The sequence below is a fragment of the Lepidochelys kempii genome, chromosome 4 (assembly GCF_965140265.1).
Source record: "Lepidochelys kempii isolate rLepKem1 chromosome 4, rLepKem1.hap2, whole genome shotgun sequence".
In the NCBI taxonomy this organism is placed as follows: domain Eukaryota; kingdom Metazoa; phylum Chordata; order Testudines; family Cheloniidae; genus Lepidochelys; species Lepidochelys kempii.
The window spans coordinates 67,406,653-67,433,351 of record NC_133259.1 but is presented as its reverse complement, the minus strand read 5'-3'; the positions used below and the strand labels follow the sequence as shown (position 1 = coordinate 67,433,351).

General features: G+C 41.7%; 1 protein-coding gene across 2 annotated transcripts in view; it reads left to right on the top strand.

Moving 5' to 3' along the window:
* The window catches only part of SPOCK3 (SPARC (osteonectin), cwcv and kazal like domains proteoglycan 3), a 389,193-nt gene that overhangs the window by 269,230 nt on the left and 93,264 nt on the right, over positions 1 to 26,699 (top strand). For both annotated transcript variants that reach the window (XM_073341561.1, XM_073341560.1), the window contains exon 6: positions 23,320 to 23,434. In XM_073341561.1, the coding sequence (XP_073197662.1) occupies positions 23,320 to 23,434 (115 nt within the window). The remainder of the gene's footprint in view (positions 1 to 23,319; positions 23,435 to 26,699) is intronic.

Here is a 26,699-nt window from a genome sequence, read left to right as displayed (position 1 = left end):
TTGTGTCATTTAGAGGATCCTCCTCCCTCTAACTTTTTGTGGGTGTTCCAAAGGAGATCCCCTCCTCTTCTTCTGCTACCCCTCATCTCTGGATGATCTTATTCACAAATGCAAGTTGTTCTATTATCTCTATGCTGAAAATTCACATCTACCTCTCCATTCTCTATTTGTCTCCTTCTGTCCAAACTAAACTTTCAGCCTGTCTCTCTGACATCTCCTTGTGGATGTCCATCTGTCAGTATAAAATCAATCTGGTCAAAGCAGAACTCTTAATCTGTCCCTAAAAGCCCTCCTTACTTTTTCAGTAACTGTGCACAACACCCCATTCTCCTTGACATTCAGGCCCATAACATGGGTGTCATCTTTGACTCTGCTGTCTCTCTAGGCCCTCACATCCAGGTCATGTTTTAAGTCCTGCTACTTCATCCTGTGTAGCATCTGTAAGATGAGCCTTTCCTCTCTGTCCATGCAGCTCAATCTCTTGTCCTGGCCCTCGTCCTGTGTCTGACTGTTGCAACATCTCACTCTCTGGCTGTGAAAAAACCCATCTTGGCCTACTTATATCCATTCAAAATGCTGCTGCGAAGATCATTTTCTCGGCCTGTTGCTTCCACTATGTCATCCCTCTCTTCAAGTCTCTGCACTGGCTCCCCTTTATCAAATCAAACACAAACTATTTGAGTCCCCACCCTACCCATTATCTCTTCTACCACACTGAGACATCAATGCATGCCCTTGTGCTGCAAAAGATCCCAGCATCCATCACCCTTTTTTTAAATTTTTAAACAAGCACCTCCATGCTTTCTCCAGTGCTGCCATTTATGCAATATGCCATAAATACCATTGAATCCACTTCACTGTCCTCCTTCAGATACCAATTTAAAACTCTTCTCTTCTGATGCCTACAAAAAAATAGACAGTAGTCCGCTTGTTTGCTGTGACCACTGCTCATCATGCTGACCAGTGTCATTTCATTGGTTCCTTGTGCTCCCCCAATTGTTTTATCCATCTATTGTCTATCATGTTACACTTGAATTCCAAGTTCTTCAAGCCAGGGACTGTCTCTTTGTCTTGCTTAAGACAATGGGGCCCTGGTCTCCAGGTACCACTGTAAGACAAATAAGTATGGACTAAGAAAAGTCTAGCATTAAGCACTTACTTTTCAAAACCTTGGCCAAAGGCTTTTGTAAAGTTGAAGCTTGTTTGGAGATCCAAAACATACAGAGTCAAATTAAAAGTTTCTTCTTCACTCAGCCATATCCGAGGGTCATGGTTTAGACCCTTAAAGGCCACAAGTATCCCAAAATATATGTTGAACGCTACTAAATTTATCACTATATTAATATTTTATGATTAGGGAATGTAGCCATTTGTCAAGAACTGAAACTATCTTTCCATATTAAAGAGCGCCTTCAAACCTTCCCCAGAGACCCCCATTCCCATCATAACAGGATCTCTGTGTGCCCCGTCATTCCCCTGTGCCTCCTATGCTCCTCTCTATAATATGCTAGTTGCTCTGTGTTCCCTATTTCTCCCTTTTTCCCCCCATACCATTGTCCCCCATTCTCCACCTCCATGGTGGAGGCTCCATGTACTTCTTCATTGCTCCCTTTCCCCATAAAAGGGACCCCATGTTACCCTCCATCAGTGATTCCATGCGTCTCCCCACATTTCTCCTTCTCTCTAAGCCAGCGGCTCTGTGTCTGTCCCCACCATGACATGGGCTCTGTGTGTGCCTCCTTCCCCCCACCATTCTTATCTCCCAGACAGAAGGAAAAGAAATAAGTCATTCAGGGTGTCAACATTTTAAATTGTATTGGGAAGATAGGCAGAACCAGATGGGAGTATTGTTATTCTGGAAGGTGCTAATGGCTGCCATCAACTGGTTCTTTGACCTATGGTCTATTATGGAGGTGGTTGAAGCTGCGGGGTCTTCAAATGTAAAGAGTTACATTCTCTGTTTCCCCCTTCTGGTTGTCCAGTTTTCACCAAAATCAGTATGGTTCTGGCTACCGAGGCCTAGAACATTCCCTAAAAATTTGAAATTGATGGGATTTCAATTGTTCAATTGAACAATTGAACAATTGTGGGGTTCAAATGTTACTGTGTTATGGACCGAGAAAAGCCATTGTGTCTTTCAGACATTCATTCTACAGTACCTCTCTGTTGTACTGATAATTCCAGATCTAGTATCTTTTTTATCAGCTCCTTCTTTTCTGTCTCTAATATCAGGATCTTCCTCTACATGGGTAATCGTTGTTTATTTACTAGTTCTTTGTACTTGCAAAGGAGCAAGCTGTAAAATCTCAAACTCCCTTAGATATGCTTTTTTGGATTGTTTCATTGTAGCCTCTGGTGCCAGTAATAGCACTTCACCAGATCCTACATCTTTGCCATGTTGTCTTGGTTATGTTGTGGAGTCTCAGATTTCCCAACAGGTGGGTGGTGATTGCTAAGGTTAAGGCATAATGTACCATGGTTATTCATTGTAAGGTTTCACACAGTGAATAAACCACTTATTTGGATCTACAATACAAGAGGGTTGATGATAGTGACTGATATTTCTGTTCCCTAATCTGCTCTTGTGAAATCTATCCCAAAGTAAATAATTACTGCCACTGCAGAGAACAAAATCATAGCTTCAGTGAGCATGATACCTTGCCTTATAGTTTCTGTAATAGTTTTACCTTTCCGTAGGGTCAGCCAGACATTGCATAGACTAGGACCAAGTGTTAACTCAGCTACATTAGCAAGGGTGGTACTTGAATCCAGATTTTTCTTTAAAAAAAAAAAAAGAAACGCTTTGCTTGTTAATGCAAAATATTTAGTTGATCATCCAGAAAAAACTCTAAATAGAAAGTTCAGTAGTTCACTAAATGAATGAAATGTTTACAGATTTTTTTCTCCTTATGAAAATGTAACCCAGTCTAAAACCAGGATTTTTTTTCATATATATATTTTATTGACTTTGTGAAAAAATTAATAATACATTTTTTTTTAGAATAACAGTTTAATCTGGATGGGTGAGACAACAAGAAAATGGGACAGGCAGGAGAAAGGAAAATTTTCCTCAGTGTTTTCCATATCAGAGCACTGATGCCGAGTCATTTATAGATTTATATAGGGCTCGGATGCTTTAACTATCATCTCATGGAAACCTTTATTTGTGTGGTAACTTTGAAACAGGATTTTCAATACAACAAAAATCATATTACTTAAAGTTCAGATTTAAAGATATTAATAGATAGCGTTCATTTCTCAAACTGACATATTAGATCAAATTTATCACTAGTGGAAGATTGTTGAAAGAAATGGGATTTCACCAGATATGAATTTGGTCCAGTACAGTAGCTTTGACTCATCTATATTCATCAATATCAAATCAATATTGAAAATGGTGTCACTAGAACCACTGACTCCTAGGGAACTTTGCATACTAGCACTATAATCGGGCACAAGCACAGCTAAATGTGAGCACAGGTAAATGTAGTAGCTTCCATTAACTGTGTGGCTGTGTGTGGTATCTCCTGTGTTCTCTTGTGGCTGCATAGGCCAATCTGTGAGGAGCAGATGTCGTATAGGAATGTATAGGGTCCCACTGAAGCCTTGACATCATGCTTGGCCCCTTTTCAGTAAGTTTTCATGTCAGTCTGTCTTAAAGTGTTTAGTCTTTATTGATAGTTGCTCTCCATTCAGTGGCTGTGTCTTTGAAGTTTTTCATAGATACCAAGGTCAGAAGGGACCATTATGATCATCTAGTCCGACCTCCTGCACAACACAGGCCACAGAACCTCCCCACACGCTCCTGCGAAAAACCTCTCACCTATGTCTGAGCTATTGAAGTCCTCAAATCGTGGTTTAAAGACTTCAAGGAGCAGAGAATCCTCCAGCAAGTGACCCATGCCCCACGCTACAGAGGAAGGCAAAAAACCTCCAGGGCCTCTTCCAATCTGTCCTGAAGTAAAATTCCTTCCCAACCCCAAATATGGCGATCAGCTAAACCCTGAGCATATGGGCAAGATTCACCAGCCAGATACCCAGGAAAGAATTTTCTGTAGTAACTCAGATCCCACCCCATCTAACATCCCATCACAGGCCATTGGGCCTATTTACCACGAATAGTTAAAGATCAGTTAATTACCAAAATCATGTTATCCCATCATACCATCTCCTCCATAAACTTATCAAGTTTAATCTTAAAGCCAGATAAGTGTTTTGCCCCCACTGCTTCCCTTGGAAGGCTATTCCAAAACTTCACTCCTCTGATGGTTAGAAACCTTTGTCTAATTTCAAGTCTAAACTTTCCAATGACCAGTTAATGGTATGTATGCCACATGAATTGAGGTACTGCTTAAGTCTGTCTTTGAAATATTTACATTGACTACCTTTCCTGTGCTTTCCAAGTTTCAGTTCACTGTAGAAGACTTGTTTTAGGAAACTGTCATCACCCATTCTGATAACGTCACTTGTCCATGAGCTTTGGTGATCATTGCCTAGATGGTTGTTGGCTTTGCTTTTTCGAGGATGTTAGTTTTTGACACTTTGTCTTGCCAGCAGGCCTTCAAAATAAAGAAAAGATTGCCTCCTCCTGGAGAACTTTAACTATAACTAGACACAGGCAAACCAGTGAGCATTGCTAAATATAATAGCTTCCATTAGCACAATTATGTGGTAACAGATAATGGCATGGAGGGGAGCGTGGACAGACTCCAAGCTAACAGAAAAATTGATATGGGAGGACCAAGAGCCAAAAAAGGACATTCTCAAACCAATGAGCTCGGTGGAGAACTGGGAGAGTGCAGAACCCAAGAAAGCAATGAAACAGTTATCCAAGAAAGCAGTGTAGGAGATAATGATTAACTGTGTCAAGGACTGCAGGGACATCAAGAATAATAGAGAAGTCTGACTCAGACTTAACAAGTAGGAGTTCATTAGTGACCTAGACTTCAGTAGAGTGAAGATAGTCGGAAAGAAGGAGGAGGAAATAAGATAATTGAAGAGACAGGTGTGTTTGAAAAATGTGTTTTTCAACAAAGGGATCACAAGTGTTTACATATAGCCAAAAGGGAAGAAGACACAAGGGAAAGAACAAGACAGGAGTCAGGGGAGGGGCTTTTGAGGGGTTAGAGGCAGATAACAGTTGGAGATTTTGATGAGGATGGGAGAAAGAAGGAGAGGATAGAAATTTAGCCACTGTTTGTTTTTGTTTTTTGTTTTTTTAAATGGGTGAAGATGTAAGGAAGAAGATTTTTAGGCCCTTGTCTAGCAAAGGATTTAAACATACACTTAGACTTTTCTGGATCAGGGCCTCATGGAGAAGGCCAGAATAAGATCTGGCGGTTATTAACCCAGAAAAAGTTTATTAAAAGCTTATTATTAAAAGAGAAAAGTTGTGACATATGATATTTTCTCCTTTCGCTTGCATATTGGGATGCTAGATTGTTAGATTCACATATTTCCTTTCTGCCGTGAACACATACTAATGTCCCAGAGGCACTGGGAGAGCCATGCCCTCATATATGGGCTTTGCGCATAGCTCCTGTCTATTTAGCAGCATTTCCAGACTGGTGACATTTTTGTGCAAAAATGAAAGCACATTCACCTCCTAGGGTATGAAGAGGTCTGGCCATTCTGCATGGGATTCTGAATACCACAGGATGATTAGGCTTGAAGAGGATTGTGTATTTATTGCTCCCTGTCACCTGTATGCTGTGCCCAACAGTTGTAATTGGGGGTTTAAAGGGGTCATTTTCCTGAATTTACCCTACACGCTGCAATATGTAGCTACAATGTGGTGCATTAAAACATGAAAAATCTCATTTTTGAATTGCCTTGCTTCTGCTGTTTTCTGTAATTTTCTTAATGCCAATTTAACGTTTATTTTTGTGTGTTCATTTAAACTAAACATCACTTTCAAGTGTACTGAACCAGAGAGACCAGTTTTTTCTTTGATGTTCCTCCTTGACTCCTCTTAACATTAATGGGAGTTAAATGTGTGCTCATCAAGAAGGAATAGACCTCTAAATTAAGTTCTGTTACTCCGACTGTCTCTGTTATGTTTCACAGCTTTATGGAGAGCTATAATTTCTGTGGGTTTTCATTTGCTGCACTTTTTGATTAATCTTTAATTTCTCCAGTAATTCCTTTTTTCCCTTCAGAAGAGGTCTTAAAACAATGTGTTTGTATAGCAAGCATAAAAGAAGACACATTTAACATTATTTAGCTATCTTGTTTTTGTTTTTCTGTGACAATTAATGGAATATTAAGCATCTGAAAAGCTACAGAACTGCAAATGAGGTAAAAAATGACTAGAGAAAATATAACTATTCAAATTAAAATGTATTAGAACTTGCAATTAGTTTAGAGATCAAACAGATCAAAGCGTTCAACTTCTAAGCAAAATATTCTTATGCATTGTTCACAAGCACTTAGTGACGACTTGAGAGACTGTAAAGTTTCAAGAGTCAACATCAAACACCCTATCACTAATTTAAAACTCTGCTCTTCCTGTGAACTAGTCATGATGTCACAGGATATGTCTACACTGCAATCAACACTGCAGCTGTCCTGTAAAATTACAGTGTAGACATTTAGGTGGAACTCTGAGGCTCAAAGCTGAAAGAGGACTATGGTTGTGATCTCTTTTCTCACAGGTCCCCTTCCCTCTAACAGGCCCAGGATTCCTGTAATACATTTAGTCATTTTCTGTAGGAAGGATTCCTCCTAACTTCAGCTGATTTCTGGCAGAGAGAAGAGCCTTTCAATTCCACTATTTTCTAAGCACCGCTACCTGGCCTGTTAGCTTATGTTCAGGGACTTTTCAGCTAGTCTGCTCCTATCTCCTTTCTTTATGGGAAGCTAGCCCCTAGCCTGTTTTTGTTTCACAAACAAACTTTCCCCAGTAAATAGTATAAAGTTAACACAGGCTAATTTGTGTCAACTTGCTCTTTAAGTGCACTCTGTCGTGCATTAGTTCTGGGGCCACAGTGACACTGGTCATTCCCTAATTATAATACGTTGATACTCCCTTTCTCCCTTGGGTGAGAAAGAAGTATGTCAGAATTGCTCTGAAAGCAGAGTAAGTAAGTCTATAAAAATGTAATGAGAGGGTTCAGAAATAACATAAGATAATATATACAAAATAAGAATTGTAAGAGCCCACAAGGATTTGAAACAATGTAAGAGAAGTTGAGACAGATCCTTGGGTGAGTGAAAGTGTTTGTTTTGTTTAGTCTGAAATTTGGAGAAAAAATATTTGACATATTTAAGTTGTGAAATGCCAGAAACAATTATTGGGACAGTTCAGACCCAGTCCTGGGGATCAGTTCTGTCTCCAATGAATATGAATATCTCCCCTTGACTTCAAGAGGCGTTATTCATAACCCATGTAGAGAAGAACATGCCTTGGAGTATTAAAATTTCACCTGTTCCCCCTGGAAGGGATTTCATGCCCAGCAGGATGAAAACAAATAAACACAGCATTCTGTAAAACACTTCCTTCCAACAGAACTGAGAGAATCCTTTGTATCTAGGACCACATATAAATAAGCTAAATATCTAGTATATTAAGTTAAAGTAAACTTTGTCATAGATTTTTAGAATTGCAAAAGAACAAAGGAGAAATAGCAGAGACCCTTTATCTGATATGTCACTTTCTGTATCTAGGTGAATTCCTAAGTTTTGAACCTACAAACATTTTTCATGTTGACAGATCATGCATTGACCGGTGTTTGACCTGAATATGAATCAGTTTGTGAGCTACCATTTCTGATTACCATACAGTATAGTTTAAATGTTTTTGACACTTAGACACTGGGATAACCAAGCATGGATTAACTAGGCCTGTCTGTATATGGTATTTGCATTACTTTTCTGTAATTAAAGACTAATGAGCATGCCCTTTATGTGATATTTTAGTTCACTTATAAATTTATAAATATTTCAACTTTGGGATAATTAGGTAAATTGAACTTGATTAATTAGTAATGCAATCAGTGAGTGTAGTATGAGAAAGTATATTACACCAAAAAGTGGAATTATAAAACATTTTAATAGGCCCTGAGTAGAATCTTTAACAAAAGTTCAATGTTTTGAGAAGCCAAATTCACACACACTTCTGTGTGTCTGTGTCTGTCTCTCTCTCTCTCTTTGTTATTGGGCGTGGGGTTGAAAGAGGGGAGAAAGAGGGCAGTTAGAAGCACCACTTATTATCCATGGTGCCTGATGCTTCCCACTATAAGACCCAGTTCTCAGTTGCTTGTAATTTCACTTGTTTATACTGAAATTGTACATGCCATCTGCCTTGACTGATTTTTTTGGAAATTTTCAGCCAAAACAGTCCATCCATTTCCGAGAATGAGAGTAGGGAAAATTACCTTGTTTTTGCCCATGTTAAAAACTTCTTAATGACCTTTTCTTTGGAAAGTTCTAGCGACCCTATGCTTTGAAGTAGGGCCTTGAAATTTGGCAGTCGGATGGCCTTTATGTCTGGGATATGCCTTTTGCAGTCCCTTTGAAATTCTGCCCAAATTTGGACAATTTATAAGCATTTAGAAAATCCCAATTTGCCCATGCTCTGTGCACAGACAGATTTGTAGCAGCTAAATTCCCTCAAAGATTATGTGTGACTGAGCATTCTTCAGCTTTGGGACTGAGTAAGACTTGACCTTCAATTGTAGCTTGGAGCTGCTGTGGGACATGCTGGGTCTGAGCCTGGGGCCTGAGACTTAGAGCAGAGACCCTTTTGTACTCTCAGTGGTTTCAATGCAGAGGGGAGAACAGCCCGATCCGCTTGGGTGTGGGGAGAGGCGATTGGGACAAGAAGTCAGGGAGTGGAATAAGGGAGTGGAGGCTGTTGAAGAGGGGGGAGAGAAACAGGGACTTGGAGTTGGGATGTCAGGAAAACTGGGATTGGGAGCCAGGGGCTGACATTTTCTAACTTTTGAGTGCTTGACTTTGCAACCTTAATAATTTTCTTTAACATAGTTCCTTGTGTGTAATATAGAGCAAAATACATAATCACACATACCCCAAGCGCACCAACCTTATGGATATATTTTAGATAGTTACAGGATAACTGTATTAATGCAGCTGTACTTGGGGGAGAGGAAGCATAACACGGAAATATTTACTGAGTTATTTTTCCTTTATCATTCCTTTATTGCTACTCTAAAGTTAAAACAACTTGCTTATTAAGTGTTTCTAGTGAAAATTATTTTAAAAAGTCAAACATGCTGAACACAATATAAAAAAGACCTCTTCCTTATAACCGGTGACACTTTGGAAAATCCCACTGGGCACCTACCTATATCGTTAAGTGCCTAAATAACAGTTTTAGGTGAGATTTTCAAAGGTAAGTGACTTCCTCAAGGTGATACAATAAATAGTATTAGAAACTAGGTGACCTGATTTATAGTCCCTTTTTAAAATCACTGCACTACACTGTGCTGAAGAAAGTTGGCAAGACCAAGAGCTATACAGGAGAATGAGTTTCCTGAGAACCGGAAGAGAATTGTTTATACAGATTTTCAGTGTGCCTTGTAAATTGCTTTCTCTGGTTCATAGCTTTATAAGCAATGTATCATCAGTTCTCTTTCAAGCACAATAGGCTTTTGATTTCTAAAGGTCCTGGTTCAAAAGCACATGTCCTTTTGTTTCTGGGTCAAAACATTACCTGTATTCCCCCAAGTGTTTTTTTGTTTTGTTTTTACAGTAGTGCTAATCTGCTGAAATAGCTTTAACCTATACTCTTATTGAATGAGTAGGTAGAACACTGGATTAGTGGTTAGTGTAAAATAAAAAGATCATCAACTGATGCTGATCATAAACTAAAATACTTTAGACTTTTGGAGGATGTTCAGTTTTAATACATAATTTTATAGTTTTAATTCTTGTGCTCTAAAGCCTAAAAACATGTTTGTCAGCATTTTGCACTAACTACTAATCAAATTTGTTACCTACAAACATGTCTGTAATTCTTATAAGAGCCTTCAGAAAAGCACAAACATATTTAATATGAGGTTTTGAGCTAAAAACGTAGTCAACTGGAAATAATGCCCAAGAACTGCTGATGCTATGATATCATTGGGATTCTTTCCAGTTGATTAAGTGAGGTTTTTAGTTCAAAACTTTATATTAAATATATTTCTGCTTTTCTCAAGGCTCTTATAAGAATTATATATGGACATAATTATTTCTAAATTGTACTAAAAACGTTACTTAAAGTTAAGGCTGCAAAAGTGAGTTTGCTTTCAACATAAATGCTGAAGATACAGGAAATCACCAGTTTATACAACACGATATTCAGAATGATGTCGTTTCACAAAACATATACTCAAAACATCCAAACATATTCAACTCCACAACTCTTTCACTTCCAGCATGCAGCTTCCCACATCCAAATCTTCAAAATTACATGTATATGCCAAAATAAATGGGTAGTCTTGAACACAGTGTCTGTGAGGGGAGCTTACGGGTTATGGGGAGAGCTGAGAGCAGAAAGTTGAGAGAAGAGGAGTCATGGGGTTGGGAGGGGGACAGCACTGGTGTTTCGAGAGGAATTCTGGGAAGCCCTAACCCCTCTTCAACAGAATTTTCCTGTCCTGAGGAAATCCCATGATCTGCAGTGTTCATCAGGACAAAGATCTTCCTGGTTCCCAGAGGGCTTGGATACTTTTTTTTTTTTTTTTGAAATTCAAAGCCCTATTGGATTGAGATTCACAGGACAAGATCTCCCTACCCTCTAATGGGCTTACACTTTCTGTGGTGGAAAATTCATCTGGTCACCCAGTGAAGAGAAAGGAAAGGGATCGTAGAAAGGACTATTTATTGCCTCTACCCCCAGAAGACCCCATGAGTATGTTCTCCTGAGGAGAGCCCTGTGGAAGAGGTGACAGAAGCAGAAGTGAAGAGCTGAGGAGCAGGAGGTTATAGGAGGCGAGAGTTGAGTGTGGTATGGAGCAGCATGGGGAAGTAGGCAGTGTGAGTGAATGAAGCTGTGCGACGGGGAATAGGAAGGATGAGCAAAGTTGTGAAGATGTAAATGACATGGAGATCTTTGCAAGCATGGGGTCATGGGTAAGGTCTTACACAGAAGAACTTTTCCTGCAACATTTGAGGGTCACAGGAACCTGGAGGAAGGAAGCATGAGAGGGATAAGTGTGAGTTTTTTTTCTTAGAGGAAAGCAGTTGTGTGGGGTTGGAGGGGATGTTCCAAGCCCCTGTACGCTCACAGCCCCTTTGTTTAATTGCTTACATTTTAATTGGTGGGGGCTGGAGGTGGTGGTAGTGCAAAGCACTATGGAAAAAGAGAGAGAGAGAGTGTGTGTGTGTGTGTAAATTAAGTCATATTGGAGGGACAGAGACTTAGGGGGTCTCCCACTCCCATGATCCAGACACTCTGTATCACTCATTCCCCTGCTCCAGATACCAGAAAGCGTGGTTAGAACTGAGGAGCAGGGCCTGAGAATAGACATGGAGCTGGGGACGAGTTCCCTTCCCTCTGCCCCTGTTTTGTCACTGACAAGCGTTAGATTCATAATCTACATGAGTGGTCAGTAATTCTGACTAAAGATTATTCACTTTGACAAATAATTCTGCAATACAGACATATGTAATCCAATTTAACACTTGAAACATATGCACTAGTAAGTATCAGCTGAATTGAATTACTCACGAGTGCATTTTCTTATTAAGAGTGTGCTGTTTAATTTTAAAATAAATTCCCACATAATAAATTACTGGCCTGTAAAGAAGTTTCATTACCTAGATAAGTTACAATTAAAGATGACGGCTACCTTTCAAACATGAAAAAAATTTTCAGTTGTGTAATTACTAGTTATGAGTTGTCTAAAAAGTATCTCATTAATGTACTAATATTAATGTTCTAGAAAGAGTTCCTGTTTGCCTCAGTGAAATTTCAATAAGATTTCAATTCACATCAGATTCACAGTCCATACTGTGCACTAGATGAGGAAGCAGTTGTGTAGAAAAAATAGTATATGATACTGTAATCAGACTGCATCATAATGCATATACACACAGGGACAGAATTAACATTGTGTGGGCAACTTTAATTCTGGCATTTCTTATCTTTTGAGTGCTTGACTTTGCAACTTAAATAACTTTGTGTTTTTGTCTGTAATTGAGTCTAACTTTCTTTGCAAAGAATATCAGAGCACTTTACAAATCTTACCTTATAGGTGGGGCTGATAGCACCATTCATTATTGAGGTTACTTGATGCTTCCCATTTAGAGACCTTGTTTTCAGTTGCTCATTAGTTTGCTAACCTTTAACCATTCAGACTGAAATTTTCCATTGCAGGGTTTGACTCAGGCAGAATTGTTTTGGAAAATTTCAGCCAAAATCATCTAGCAATTTCTGAGAATAAGGCTAGGGAAAATATATATGTTTTTCCTGTGTTAAATTCAGGTGAACTTTTCTTTGAAATTCTCTAATGCCCCTGTCGTTTGGAGCAGGGACTTGAAACTTGACTGGGAATGGGGCCTTTGCATCAGTGATTTGCCTTTTGCCATGTAATCTACTCAAAACTGTCCAAGAAATAAGCTTTTGAAAAAACTGCAGTTTGCATATACTGATTAGAGACTTGCTAGACCCTTAAAGCTAAAAATCTCGAAAGATTCTGTACACACTGATCATGCTCCAGTCCTGGGCTGAGCAGGACTTTACCTACAATTGCCATTCTGGTTCTCTGGGGATCATGCCAGGTCCAGGCACTGGCACTTGAGTGCAGAGTGCCTGCATTTCCGGTGTTCTCAGTGGCACACACACCCTACTTGGGGTAGAATGGAGGAGGAAGCTGCCTGATTCAAATGCAGAGGAGATCAGAGCCAGAGCTGATGAGGAGAGCTGAATGGAACAAGGAGCCTGGGGCGGGCTGAGACTGCAGGCTGTGGGGAAAGGCTACTTGGTAGATATGGAGAATGGGATTGGGATCCAGGTAGATAAATGTGGAAAGGGGAAAAGATGCTAGGATAAGGAGCCATGGAGGAAGTGGGGAGGACACTGAGTTTGGATGAAAAGCCTGGAGAGGAAGACTGGGAGGCAGTGGGGTTGCAGAATGGAGGGTGGGAGTGAGGTCAGTGGGAGGAGATAGAGCAATTGGATGAAGAGCTGGGAGGGGTAGGAGAGTAGGAATGGCTATGCAAGGTGAATGGGATCAGGAATTGTGGGGCAGAGATTGGGACTGGAACATAGTCTGGGCGGGGGAGGGGGAGACTAGGATTGGCTAGGCAAGAAGACTAGAACTGCAATGAGAGGCCTGAGGAGTGGTAACTAGGACTGGCTAGAAGAGGAGTATGGGACTGGGATGACATGCCAAGGAGTGGAAGGGACAGGTTGGAAGGGATGGGGAAGAAGCAGTCAAGTAGGTGAGGGAATGGGTAGAAGAGCCTGTGCCGACTACAGCACATTCCCCTCCCAAAAGTAGATGGACCCTGAGATTTCATTCCTCTGCTGTCAGCAAATAGCTGTGAAATCCACAAACAAAAGTGTGTCTCATCCCTGTCAAGTGCTGAACCAGATAGGGGATGACAACCTACTACTGCAATCAGGTGTTTAGTGAGATGAAGTGACGTAGGTCTACATGGTGAATCTAAAAGTTCACATCACAGCTCCCATTGACTTCAGTCACAGTTATGACAGCTCAGAATTTCTGCAAATCAGACTGGAAGGTCTTAAGGCGGGCACCAAAAAATGGAGAACACACAATTAGTAACCCCCTATGAAAAGTTTGGCATTACTTGCCCAGCATCACTTAGGAACTCTGTGGCAGGAATAGAATCCAATTATCCAGGGAATTATTCAGCTGCCTTACTCATCATGAGACCATGCTTTCTCTTCTTGTAATCTCCTGCCTCATTCACTACTATCATTCCAAACCCTCATATCCTGCCCCGACACTAAGTGGCAGGACCTCTTACCCCCCAAGGAGGGTGGGGAATCATAGAATCATAGAATATCAGGGTTGGAAGGGACCTCAGGAGGTCATCTAGTCCAACCCCCTGCTCAAAGCAGGACCAATCCCCAATTAAATCATCCCAGCCAGGGCTTTGTCAAGCCTGACCTTAAAAACTTCTAAGGAAGGAGATTCTACCACTTCCCTAGGTAACGCATTCCAGTGTTTCACCACCCTCCTAGTGAAAAAACTTTTTCCTAATATCCAACCTAAACCTCCCCCACTGCAACTTGAGACCATTACTCCTTGTCCTGTCCTCTTTTACCACTGGGAATAGTCTAGAACCATCCTCTCTGGAACCACCTCTCAGGTAGTTGAAAGCAGCTATCAAATCCCCCCTCATTCTTCTCTTCTGCAGACTAAACAATCCCAGTTCCTTCAGCCTCTCCTCATAAGTCATGTGTTCCAGACCCCTAATCATTTTTGCAAAAAGAAAAGGAGTACTTGTGGCACCTTAGAGACTAACCAATTTATTAGAGCATAAGCTTTCGTGAGCTACAGCTCACTTCATCAGATGCATATCGTGGAAACTGCAGCAGACTTTATATATACACAGAGAATATGAACCATGAACCATGGCGAACGGGGGAAGTCCCAGATGACTGGAAAAAAGCAAATGTAGTGCCAATCTTTACAAAAAGGGAAGGAGGAGGATCCTGGGAACTACAGGCCAGTCTGCCTCACCTCAGTCCCTGGAAAAATCATGGAGCAGGTCCTCAAGGAATCAATCCTGAAGCACTTATATGAGAGGAAAGTGATCAGGAACAGTCAGCATGGATTCACCAAGGGAAGGTCATGCCTGACCAATCTAATTGCCTTCTATGATGAGATTACTGGTTCTGCGGATGAAGGGAAAGCAGTGGATGTATTGTTTCTTGACTTTAACAAAGCTTTTGACATGGTTTCCCACAGTATTCTTGTCAGCGAGTTAAAGAAGTATGGGCTGAATGAATGCACTATAAGGTGGGTAGAAAGTTGACTAGATTGTCGGGCTCAACGGGTAGTGATCAATGGCTCCATGTCTAGTTGGCAGCCGGTGTCAAGTGGAGTGCCCCAGGGGTCAGTCCTGGGGCCGGTTTTGTTCAATATCTTCATAAATGATCTAGAGGATGGTGTGGATTGCACTCTCAGCAAATTTGCGGATAATACTAAACTGGGAGTGGTAGATACGCTGGAGGGCAGGGATAGGATACAGAGGGACCTAGACAAATTGGAGGATTGGGCCAAAAGAAATCTGATGAGGTTCAATAAGGATAAGTGCAGGGTCCTGCACTTAGGACGGAAGAACCCAATGCACAGCTACAGACTAGGGACCGAATGGCTAGGCAGCAGTTCTGCGGAAAAGGACCTAGGGGTGACAGTGGACGAGAAGCTGGATATGAGTCAGCAGTGTGCCCTTGTTGCCAAGAAGGCCAATGGCATTTTGGGATGTATAAGTAGAGGCATGGCGAGCAGATCGAGGGACGTGATCGTTCCCCTCTATTAGACATTGGTGAGGCCTCATCTGGAGTACTGTGTCCAGTTTTGGGCCCCACACTACAAGAAGGATGTGGATAAATTGGAAAGAGTCCAGCGAAGGGCAACAAAAATGATTAGGTTTCAGAGTAACAGCCGTGTTAGTCTGTATTCGCAAAAAGTAAAGGAGTACTTGTGGCACCTTAGAGACTAACCAATTTATTAGAGCATAAGCTTTCGTGAGCTACAGCTCACTTCATCAGATGCATATCGTGGAAACTGCAGCAGACTTTATATATACACAGAGAATATGAACCAATACCTCCTTCCACCCCACTGTCCTGCTGGTAATAGCTTATCTAAAGTGATCATCAGGTGGGCCATTTCCAGCACAAATCCAGGTTTTCTCACCCTCCACCCCCCGACACAAATTCACTCTCCTGCTGGTGATAGCCCATCCAAAGTGACAACTCTTTATACAATGTGCATGACAATCAAGTTGGGCAATTTCCTGCACAAATCCAGGTTTTCTCACATCCCCCCCACCCCCATACACACACAAACTCACTCTCCTGCTGGTAATAGCTCATCCAAACTGACCACTCTTCAAGTTTAAGAGCCCTCCAACGCATTATTAAGGATCTACAACCTATCCTAAAGGATGACCCAACACTCTCACAAATCTTGGGAGACAGGCCAGTCCTTGCCTACAGACAGCCCCGCAACCTGAAGCAAATACTCACCAACAACCACATACCACACAACAGAACCACTAACCCAGGAACTTATCCTTGCAACAAAGCCCGTTGCCAATTGTGCCCACATATCTATTCAGGGGACACCATCACAGGGCCTAATAACATCAGCCACACTATCAGAGGCTCGTTCACCTGCACATCCACCAATGTGATATATGCCATCATGTGCCAGCAATGCCCCTCTGCCATGTACATTGGTCAAACTGGACAGTCTCTACGTAAAAGAATAAATGGACACAAATCAGATGTCAAGAATTATAACATTCATAAACCAGTCGGAGAACACTTCAATCTCTCTGGTCACGCAATCACAGACATGAAGGTCGCTATCTTAAAACAAAAAAACTTCAAATCCAGACTCCAGCGAGAAACTGCTGAATTGGAATTCATTTGCAAATTGGATACTATTAATTTAGGCTTAAATAGAGACTTGGAGTGGTTAAGTCATTATGCAAGGTAGCCTGTTTCCTCTTGTTTTTTCCTACCCCCCCCCCCAGATGTTCTGGTTTAACTTGGATTTAAACTTGAAGAGTGGACAGTTTGGATGAGCTATTACCAGCAGGAGAGTGAGTTTGTGTGTGTATGGGGGTGGGGGGATGTGAGAAAACCTGAATTTGTGCAGGAAATTGCCCAACTTGATTGTCATGCACATTGTGTAAAGAGTTGTCACTTTGGATGGGCTATCACCAGCAGGAGAGTGAATTTGTGTCGGGGGGTGGAGGGTGAGAAAACCTGGATTTGTGCTGGAAATGGCCCACCTGATGATCACTTTAGATAAGCTATTACCAGCAGGACAGTGGGGTGGAAGGAGGTATTGGTTCATATTCTCTGTGTATATATAAAGTCTGCTGCAGTTTCCACGATATGCATCTGATGAAGTGAGCTGTAGCTCACGAAAGCTTATGCTCTAATAAATTGGTTAGTCTCTAAGGTGCCACAAGTACTCCTTTACTTTTTGCGAATACAGACTAACACGGCTGTTACTCTGAAACCTAATCATTTTTGTTGCCCTTCGCTGGACTCTTTCCAATTTATCCACATCCTTCTTGTAGTGTGGGGCCCAAAACTGGACACAGTACTCCAGATGAGGCCTCACCAATGTCTAATAGAGGGGAACGATCACGTCCCTCGATCTGCTCGCCATGCCCCTACTTATACATCCCAAAATGCCATTGGCCTTCTTGGCAACAAGGGCACACTGCTGACTCATATCCAGCTTCTCGTCCACTGTCACCCCTAGGTCCTTTTCCGCAGAACTGCTGCCTAGCCATTCAGTCCCTAGTCTGTAGCTGTGCATTGGGTTCTTCCGTCCTAAGTGCAGGACTCTGCACTTATCCTTATTGAACCTCATCAGATTTCTTTTGGCCCAATCCTCCAATTTGTCTAGGTCCCTCTGTATCCTATCCCTGCCCTCCAGCGTATCTACCACTCCCAGTTTAATATCATCCGCAAATTTGCTGAGAGTGCAATCCACACCATCCTCTAGATCATTTATGAAGATATTGAACAAAACCGGCCCCAGGACTGACCCCTGGGGCACTCCACTTGACACCGGCTGCCAACTAGACATGGAGCCATTGATCACTACCCGTTGAGCCCGACAATCTAGTCAACTTTCTACCCACCTTATAGTGCATTCATTCAGCCCATACTTCTTTAACTCGCTGACAAGAATACTGTGGGAAACCATGTCAAAAGCTTTGTTAAAGTCAAGAAACAATACATCCACTGCTTTCCCTTCATCCGCAGAACCAGTAATCTCATCATAGAAGGCAATTAGATTAGTCAGGCATGACCTTCCCTTGGTGAATCCATGCTGACTGTTCCTGATCACTTTCCTCTCATATAAGTGCTTCAGGATTGATTCCTTGAGGACCTGCTCCATGATTTTTCCAGGGACTGAGGTGAGGCTGACTGGCCTGTAGTTCCCAGGATCCTCCTCCTTCCCTTTTTGTAAAGATTGGCACTACATTAGCCTTTTTCCAGTCATCTGGGACTTCCCCCGTTCGCCATGAGTTTTCAAAGATAATGGCCAATGGCTGTGCAATCACAGCCGCCAATTCCTTTAGCAACTCGTCAGGCCCCATGGACTTGTGCACATCCAGCTTTTCTAAATAGTCCCTAACCACCTCTTTCTCCACAGAGGGCTGGCCATCTACTCCCCATGTTGTGATGCCCAGCGCAGCAGTCTGGGAGCTGTCCTTGTTAGTGAAGACAGAGTCAAAAAAAGCATTGAGCACATTAGCTTTTCCCACATCCTCTGTCACTACGTTGCCTCCCTCATTCAGTAAGGGGCCCACACTTTCTTTGGCTTTCTTCTTGTTGCCAACATACCTGAAGAAACCCTTCTTGTTACTCTTGACATCTCTTGCTAGCTGCAGCTCCAGGTACGATTTGGCCCTCCTGATTTCGTTCCTACATGCCCGAGCAATATTTTTATACTCTTCCCTAGTCATGTGTCCAACCTTCCACTTCTTGTAAGCTTCTTTTTTATGTTTAAGATCCGCTTGGATTTCACTGTTAAGCCAAGCTGGTCGCCTGCCATATTTACTATTCTTTCAACTCATCGGGATGGTTTGTCCCTGTAACCTCAACAGGGATTCCTTGAAATACAGCCAGCTCTCCTGGACTCCTTTCCCCTTCATGTTAGTCCCCCAGGGGATCCTACACATCCGTTCCCTGCGGGAGTCTAAGTCTGTTTTCCTGAAGTCCAGGGTCCGTATCCTGCTGCTTACCTTTCTTCCCTGTGTCAGGATCCTGAACTCAACCAACTCATGGTCACTGCCTCCCAGATTCCCATCCACTTTTGCTTCCCCCACTAATTCTTCCCTGTTTGTGAGCAGCAGGTCAAGAAAAGCTCTCCCCCAGTTGGCTCCTCTAGCACTTGCACCAGGAAATTGTCCCCTACGCTTTCCAAAAACTTCCTGGATTGTCTATGCACCGCTGTATTGCTCTCCCAGCAGATATCAGGAAAATTAAAGTCTCCCATGAGAACCAGGGTGTGCGATCTAGTAGCTTCTGCGAGTTGCCGGAAGAAAGCCTCATCCACCTCATCCCCCTGGTCCGGTGGTCTATAGCAGACTCCCACACTACATCACTCTTGTTGCTCACACTTCTAAACTTAATCCAGAGACACTCAGGTTTTTCTGCAGTTTCATACCGGAGCTCTGAGCAGTCATACTGCTCCCTTACGTACAGTGCTACTCCCCCACCTTTTCTGCCCTGCCTGTCCTTCCTGAACAGTTTATAACCATCCATGACAGTACTCGAGTCATGTGAGTTATCCCACCAAGTCTCTGTTCTTCCAATCACGTCATAATTCTTTGACATCACCAGAACCTCTAGTTCTCCCTGCTTGTTTCCAAGGCTTTGTGCATTCGTATATAAGCACTTGAGATAACCTGCTGATCGCCCCTCATTCTCAGTATGAGGCAGGAGCCCTCCCCTCACAGACGTTCCTGCCTGTGCTTCCTTCCGGTATCCCGCTTTCCTACTTACCTCAGGGCTTTGGTCTCCTTCCCCCGGTGAACCTAGTTTAAAGCCCCCCTGACTAGGTTAGCTAGCCTGCTCGCAAAGATGCTCTTCCCTCTCTTCGTAAGATGGAGCCCATCTCTGCCCAGCACTCCTCCTTCATGGAACACCATCCCATGGTCAAAGAATCCAAAGCCTTCTCTCCGACACCACCTGCGTAGCCAATCGTTGACTTCCGTGATTCGACGGTCCCTGCCCCGGCCTTTTCCATCCACAGGGAGGATGGATGAGAGCACCACTTGCGCCTCAAACTCCTTTATCCTTCTTCCCAGAGCCACGTAGTCCGCAGTGATCCGCTCAAGGTCATTCTTGGCAGTATCATTGGTGCCCAAGTGGAGAAGCAGGAAGGGGTAGCGATCTGAGGGCTTGATGAGTCTCGGCAGTTTCTCCGTCACATCACGAATCTTAGCCCCTGGCAAGCAGCAGACTTCTCGGTTTTCCCGGTCAGGGCGGCAGATAGATGACTCAGTCCCTTGGAGGAGAGAGTCCCCGACCACCACCACCCACCTCCTTGTCTTGGGAGTGGTGGTCGTGGAACCCCCATCTCAGGACAGTGCATCTCATGCCTTCCAACCAGCGGAGTCTCCTTCTGCTTTCTTCCCCCCAGACATATCATCTGGTCCACTCTCCGCAAAGGTACCTGTGGAGAGAACATGAAAGCAGTTAGTTACCTGTGTCCGCGTTGCTGGAACCCGGACATTCCCCCTTCTTCTTCTGGAGGTCACATGTTGCCAAGCTTCTTCACTGGCCTCTTGGTTCCACTGTGCAACCAGCTCTAAATCTTTAGAGCTTTGTGCCCGTAGAAGCATATCCTGACTTTTGTCCAGAAAATCCTCAGTTTCTCGTATGCAACGCAGGGTCGTTATCTGTTGCTCCAGACCTTCAATCTTCTCTTCCAATATAGAGACCAGCTTGCACTTTGTACAGACAAGTCTGAATCTTGGGCCTAGGCTAGTCTATATTCCACTGGGGTCCTGTGGACTACTGCGGATATTAGCTGGCAGTTCCTTCATGGAGCTGTGAGCACAGGCATGTACCTGGAGCAGCCTCAACACGTTTGTGGCAAGAGAGGGACCCTGGCACACATTTATATTGAGTGCACCAGGTTGCAGCCCCTCTTACAGGTCCTTTAAAACCTCCTCCAGTTCTGTCTGCACTTTTCCCTGCACCTCCTGATTTATGTACACCCTATCTGTGGCCTCATGAAGTTGTGAGACCTTCTGGCACTGGCCAAGGTGGCCATCCACCATACTAAGAGGACGAAGCTGGACAGGGTGCTCTGTGATTGCCTACTTCAGATCCCTGCTGAAGTCATATCTCTGGGCGGAGTTCCTCTGGGCTGCATCCACTGGATTAGTAGTGGCCACTGTCTGGGGTTCTCTTCTCAGTGTTCTCCTCTGGATCCCTGCTTTTGAAGAGAGAGAGAGAACAGGGATAAATTTACCTTAGGTTAAAAGCAGCTTGCCTCTGGAGTAGAACTTGGCAGAATGTTAGAAAAACATATGCTTTTTTGTTTATAGTGTTTTTAACATTGTAACAAGAATGATAAATACAGAACTCATATCAAAATAACATACGTACATTGTAATAATTGTAGAACAAATGTGACTATTCCCATGCTTATAGATTCTAAAATCAACCTGAGATGAGGGTAAACTTGGTCTGGAAATAACAGACCAAGTTTACAACCTAAGCTGCTGCTGTTCCCACAAGCCCACATTCAAACAAATATCTGTGCTCCCCCAAGTTGCCATCTTCCTGCCCCTTACCTTAAAGGAAGTTAGCAAGAGAAAGTCAAAGCCCTTTCTAAGCAGTGTCAGCAGTCACTATAGAGATTGCTAGAGAACCTAGCCACTGGGGTAATGTAGTGTGGTTCAGATGAAACTAAAACAAATAGAAGATGAATCAGGGAGTATGAGAATAGACATCTGGTGACTTTCTCTGACTTTGGATGATGCTTCAGAAAATTCCTCTTATGTTTTTCTTTGCCATTTGAACCTGTCCTCTGAAATAAAAAACGTTGGGGTTGTATCTCCTTCACCTGACTGAGCAGAGGGAACTCTTCCATCCTTCTACTGGAGAGCTTCCATCATCTACTGGATGATACTCCCTATCATCTTTTTTTTTTTCCTCCTTTCATCCCACAAAAGCTCCTTACTAGGTGACTACAGATTTGTTCCTAATATCAAACCATCCTACAGGCCAAAATCAAGAACGGACCTTTGTTTGAAGAGGTTCATGGGATCAATGTGGCCCTATTTTTTTCTAGCTATATAGAAGAGTTTAACTTTTTGATTAGAACAATAATGATCATAATTTTATTTTTATCCACCTGTATGTATTGTCCATGTTACTTTCATTTTTTGAAATTATATTTCTGGTTTTTGTTTTAGTATTGTTAAGTATTGTCCATAATCCCTGTGCATGTTTTACACACATTGTGTACAAATCAGAACTAAGCAGCCTTCAACTTAGTTTTATATCATAGAAGATAGTGACAGTTTCAATTGGGCTCTATGTGGAATACATTAAATTGTATTGTCTATGACATACTGGCTTTATTTTGAGTAGGTTATTGTTTTAATAATAGAAAGGTATGAATTGTTAAACACTATAAATAGATTCCTGTTTCTGTCCTTGCTATCTTATTGATCGTTAACATATACAGAACAGGTAGAATCAATATAGTCTGAGAACCTACATGTATTATTCTCTATGCCATGAAGCAGAACAGAAGAAAAGACTACTATCATTACAGAACTTTAAATGAATCTACTGATTTGATATCAATAGTTTACTGTATCTTCAGAACCTTGACATAACGTAGGGAATTGTCATACCTGTGACTGGATGTTGCAGGATGTAAGACAAATAACAGAAAATCTGCACGGGCACCATTTTTACAGTATCAGTGGCACTCTTAATCTAGTCTTCCTTGCCTGGAACTATGATTTAGGGAGCCCTAATATGGCTGCACAAAAGAGGAAGGGGCTTATTTCCCTTTACTTTCCTGTGTAGCTATATTTCAGTGATTCACAGCCTGGCCATATTTAGTGTCTTCACAGCGTCAGTGTTGTACATGAAGGTGGAGTATGTACATATCACTGAATCTATGTAATTAAACAAATGCATTATTAGTAGAGAGCTTAAAACAACTGCCACCTGAAATTAGAGGACAGAACATTACAGCTTGGTTCCATCTTTTATTCAAACTGTAAAGTGCAAAGACAATATATACTGTACAAAGAAAAGGAGGACTTGTGGCACCTTAGAGACTAACACATTTATTTGAGCATACGCTTTCGTGAGCTAGAGCTCACTTCATCGGATGCATTCAGCTGTAGCTCACGAAAGCTTATGCTCAAATAAATTGGTTAGTCTCTAAGGTGCCACAAGTACTCCTTTTCTTTTTGCGAATAGAGACTAACATGGCTGTTACTCTGAAACCTATATACTGTACAGTTATTTTTCTTGCATTTATAACCACAAAGAACAAGAAGTGATGAATGACTAACAAAAGCTCCTTCAAAATATTCAATGAACTGGAATTTATATTATAAAATATGTTTACATTAATTCTCATCATTCTCTTATTACAGTGCAAACTAGAATATCAAGCATGCGTCTCAGGAAAACAGATTTCTGTGAAGTGTGAAGGACGTTGCCCGTGCTCTTCAGATAACCCCACGATTATAGGCAGAAATGGTCAGAGAGGTAAGTAAAGGCAATTTTTAGAGAGGAATATGATTTAATTCATGGAAGAATACAGTGATCACTAAATGGTGACTATTCTAAAGAAAAATGAGGGGTTTTTTTTCTTAGAGTGGGTTTTGAAATAACAGCTAGAGTAGAAGACAATATTTTTCCATGCTAACTGTAGTATAAAACCATTGTTGATATTTGTATTTTTGTTGAACACAATGCTCAAAACACACAGGAAAAAAAAAACAGTCTTTGCTCCAAACTGCTTTCACTCTAAAGGTCAAGAAGACAAAGATGCACTAAAGAATCCAGGGTGGGAAGTAACTTAGTTTTAAAAAATTATCCTTAAGTAGCAGCAATTGTATTGTTACGTACTCACAACTAGAGGGCATCATGGAAAAGGTGAGCTTGTATGTGAGAACTGAATGAGAAGACATTGATGACTTTGTGAACCAGGTGCACGGTATTTTTGTGAAATTTGAGTCAGCAGAGCATTTGGTTGCTTTGTGGTGCTTCTGAGCCCCTCGCACAGTTGGTAAAAAAAAAAAAAGATTTGTGACCAACCCCTTCTAGATTCTACTGATTCCTGAGTGCTGGAACAGCCCATTGTGGCTGTATGAAACTGGTGTAAATTATATAACAGCAGGAGTTTGCTCTAGTGGCTGCTAGATGGATGACCTCAGAGTTGGGAGGGTGCACAAAGGTGGTTTTAAATTCACCTTTGTGCACAAACCTCCTAAGTGTGCCAAATGCAGCACAGCTAGAGCCTGGGACTTTGTCTTTCTTTCCTCTGCATTTAAAGAACCTCTTTGTGTATAAATGCTATTTCTCCTCGCTGGAATATATGAATACTGGTCTTCTGAAGATATTTTTCTCTGGCAACGTTACAAAGAATAAATAAATAGCATTTATGGTCTTGGTGTATATTATTATATCAGTACTTTCTGAAGCTAATTTATTAACTTTCATGGGCTATTTTAAATTGTGTAGAGAATTCTTACCTCCATTGTAAACATTAGCTGCTGATTAAGTACATTTTTCTTACGATTTTAAAAAAAAAGAGAGTAGATTAGTTAATTTTAAGCAATGAATTAAGATGTAACCACAATGAACACGGATACATGTACATGCACACACAACCAATTACAAAACTGTGCTAAAACATCACTTATTCCACTCCTTTTTTTCTGCAATAAAATCACTAAGGGTTATATAAATACCGTCTCTAGTATAAACTGCTGCACTACAATAAGGCATCAGGGTTTTTTAATTACATTAATTTTTAGTTGCGCTTTGGTACCTGTTATCAGGGCTTGAAAAAATTCTGCAACATCTACTCACCCTGGTAGCTCAGGTGAAAAATACTGAAGCGGGGTAAAACTCAATTAGCTTAATTGGTGCAAGTCCCCGCATGGTTCAGCGATACCAATCACTGGTAACCAATTGCTGATTTAGGGCTATTTCTGAGTATAGACCAGAGACTCCCCCATGGGTGTAAGAGAGATGATCCTGCCTGGCTACCTGCCTCCTGCTTGCCCAGCAGTAGGTATGAAGTGGAGAATCAACTGAGAGGCTTCACCCTGGGAGGCCATTTTCACCTCTGCATATGGTAACTCTGCCCCTGGCCCCCATCTTCCCTACAATCAGGGTTGCTAGAAAAATTTGTGCAGAGGGGTTGCTGAGAGCTATTGAACCAAACAGCAGCACCCCTATCACTTTTATTTCCAGCACCTATGCCTAAAATAAAGTAACAGTAGCAGCTGTCTACTTCCTGCCCTCTGCTTCCTGCCTCCTTTCCAGCCCATTCATCTGATCTAAATTCCTACTTGTCCTAGATGAGTGAATTTTTCAATCACAGCCTACTATTAATACTAAAATTATCTAAATACTGAAAATAAATTATAGGTATGAGTTAGCGGCTTCAACAAGATGGAACTGTTTTTTAATTAGCACTCTTCGGAATGAACTGTTCCTAAAGACTTACCCTGTCAGGGGATAAAGATCATTTATGTTCAGTTGAGTAGAGGGAAAAGGCAGTGAGAATTTAAAGTAATCCTCTCCTGCCTGATTGTGAGGACAAACAGAGTACAAGGTTTTCTTACAGCTGCAGATCAGCAGTATGTAAAAATGTGAGTGTCATTTCTTTTCAGTGCCAAAGGCCAGGAGCCATGAAAAATGTGAAAGTACGTTGAGTATCATTGCTAGTATTTCATTTATGTTAAAAGGGCATAACGCTCCAGCAGTAGTATGCTGTGTGTGTTAGAGAACATTGAGGGGGATTGACTACCAATGCTCATCTGTGCTTTGATCAAGAAAGTGTCATCTAGGAATCATGTTGAAACGGTTGGGAGTGTTTTGTCATGCTTCTGCAATTTTCAAAAGAATATAGGACGTATCCTCAAGAATATAACTGTGAGAAATATAATCACATTGTAGATAGCTGGACTACCAAATTGTTTGTTTAATGAATCCAAGCAACTTTTTTGGCATGAATAAAACATAAGTTTAATAACAGTATCTGAAAGTTAATGTTACATAATTCACCAAATTTCTTGTGCTTGCACACTAATTTAGTGATGTAGTGTGCAGTTTGTGGCAACTAGCTACTTTGACTTAATTTAATTCATGTTCCTGTTCAGCCAAATTGAGTTTAAAATATAAACAGCAGAATTTTCTTCAGGGGGAATTAAGCAAGTTAATAGTGGAATCGTAGAGAAGTTGATGAAAATGCTATTGTATTAAAGCCCTTCTGTGTCTCTTTAATAGATTTCACGTAACTGTGTATAAGAATTTAATTCAGATAAAAATGTGTTCTGTAGAACTAGAATAATTTGACATTATATATTTTTAAAAATCCTTCCTACCTTTTAACCCATTTTGCTTCTCCCCCCCCCCCCCCCCCACTGCTGACCTAGTTTTTCTGCATGAGTCTTAAACGGCAGTATATGACTGTTTGAATCCCTTCTCTTTTCTGTGTCCAGTACAGATTCATTTGTACTCTCCAGTCTGTGAATAGTACCATGTTAACTCACATTGACAATCCGTTGTTAGGTGCATTTTTCTCGTCACTGAGACTGTAGTCTGTTGCAACTTAATTATGTTGCCCAGACTTCTTCAGACTGGACTACATTACAAAGTTAGTTTGACATAAGACAGCTTATGTTGACCTAATTATGTCAGTGTCTTAACTACAGCCTCCCCCCGCTGATGTAAGTGCCCTACTACACCGACCTCATAACTCCACCTGCATGGGAGGCGTAAGGGGTATGTCGGTGTA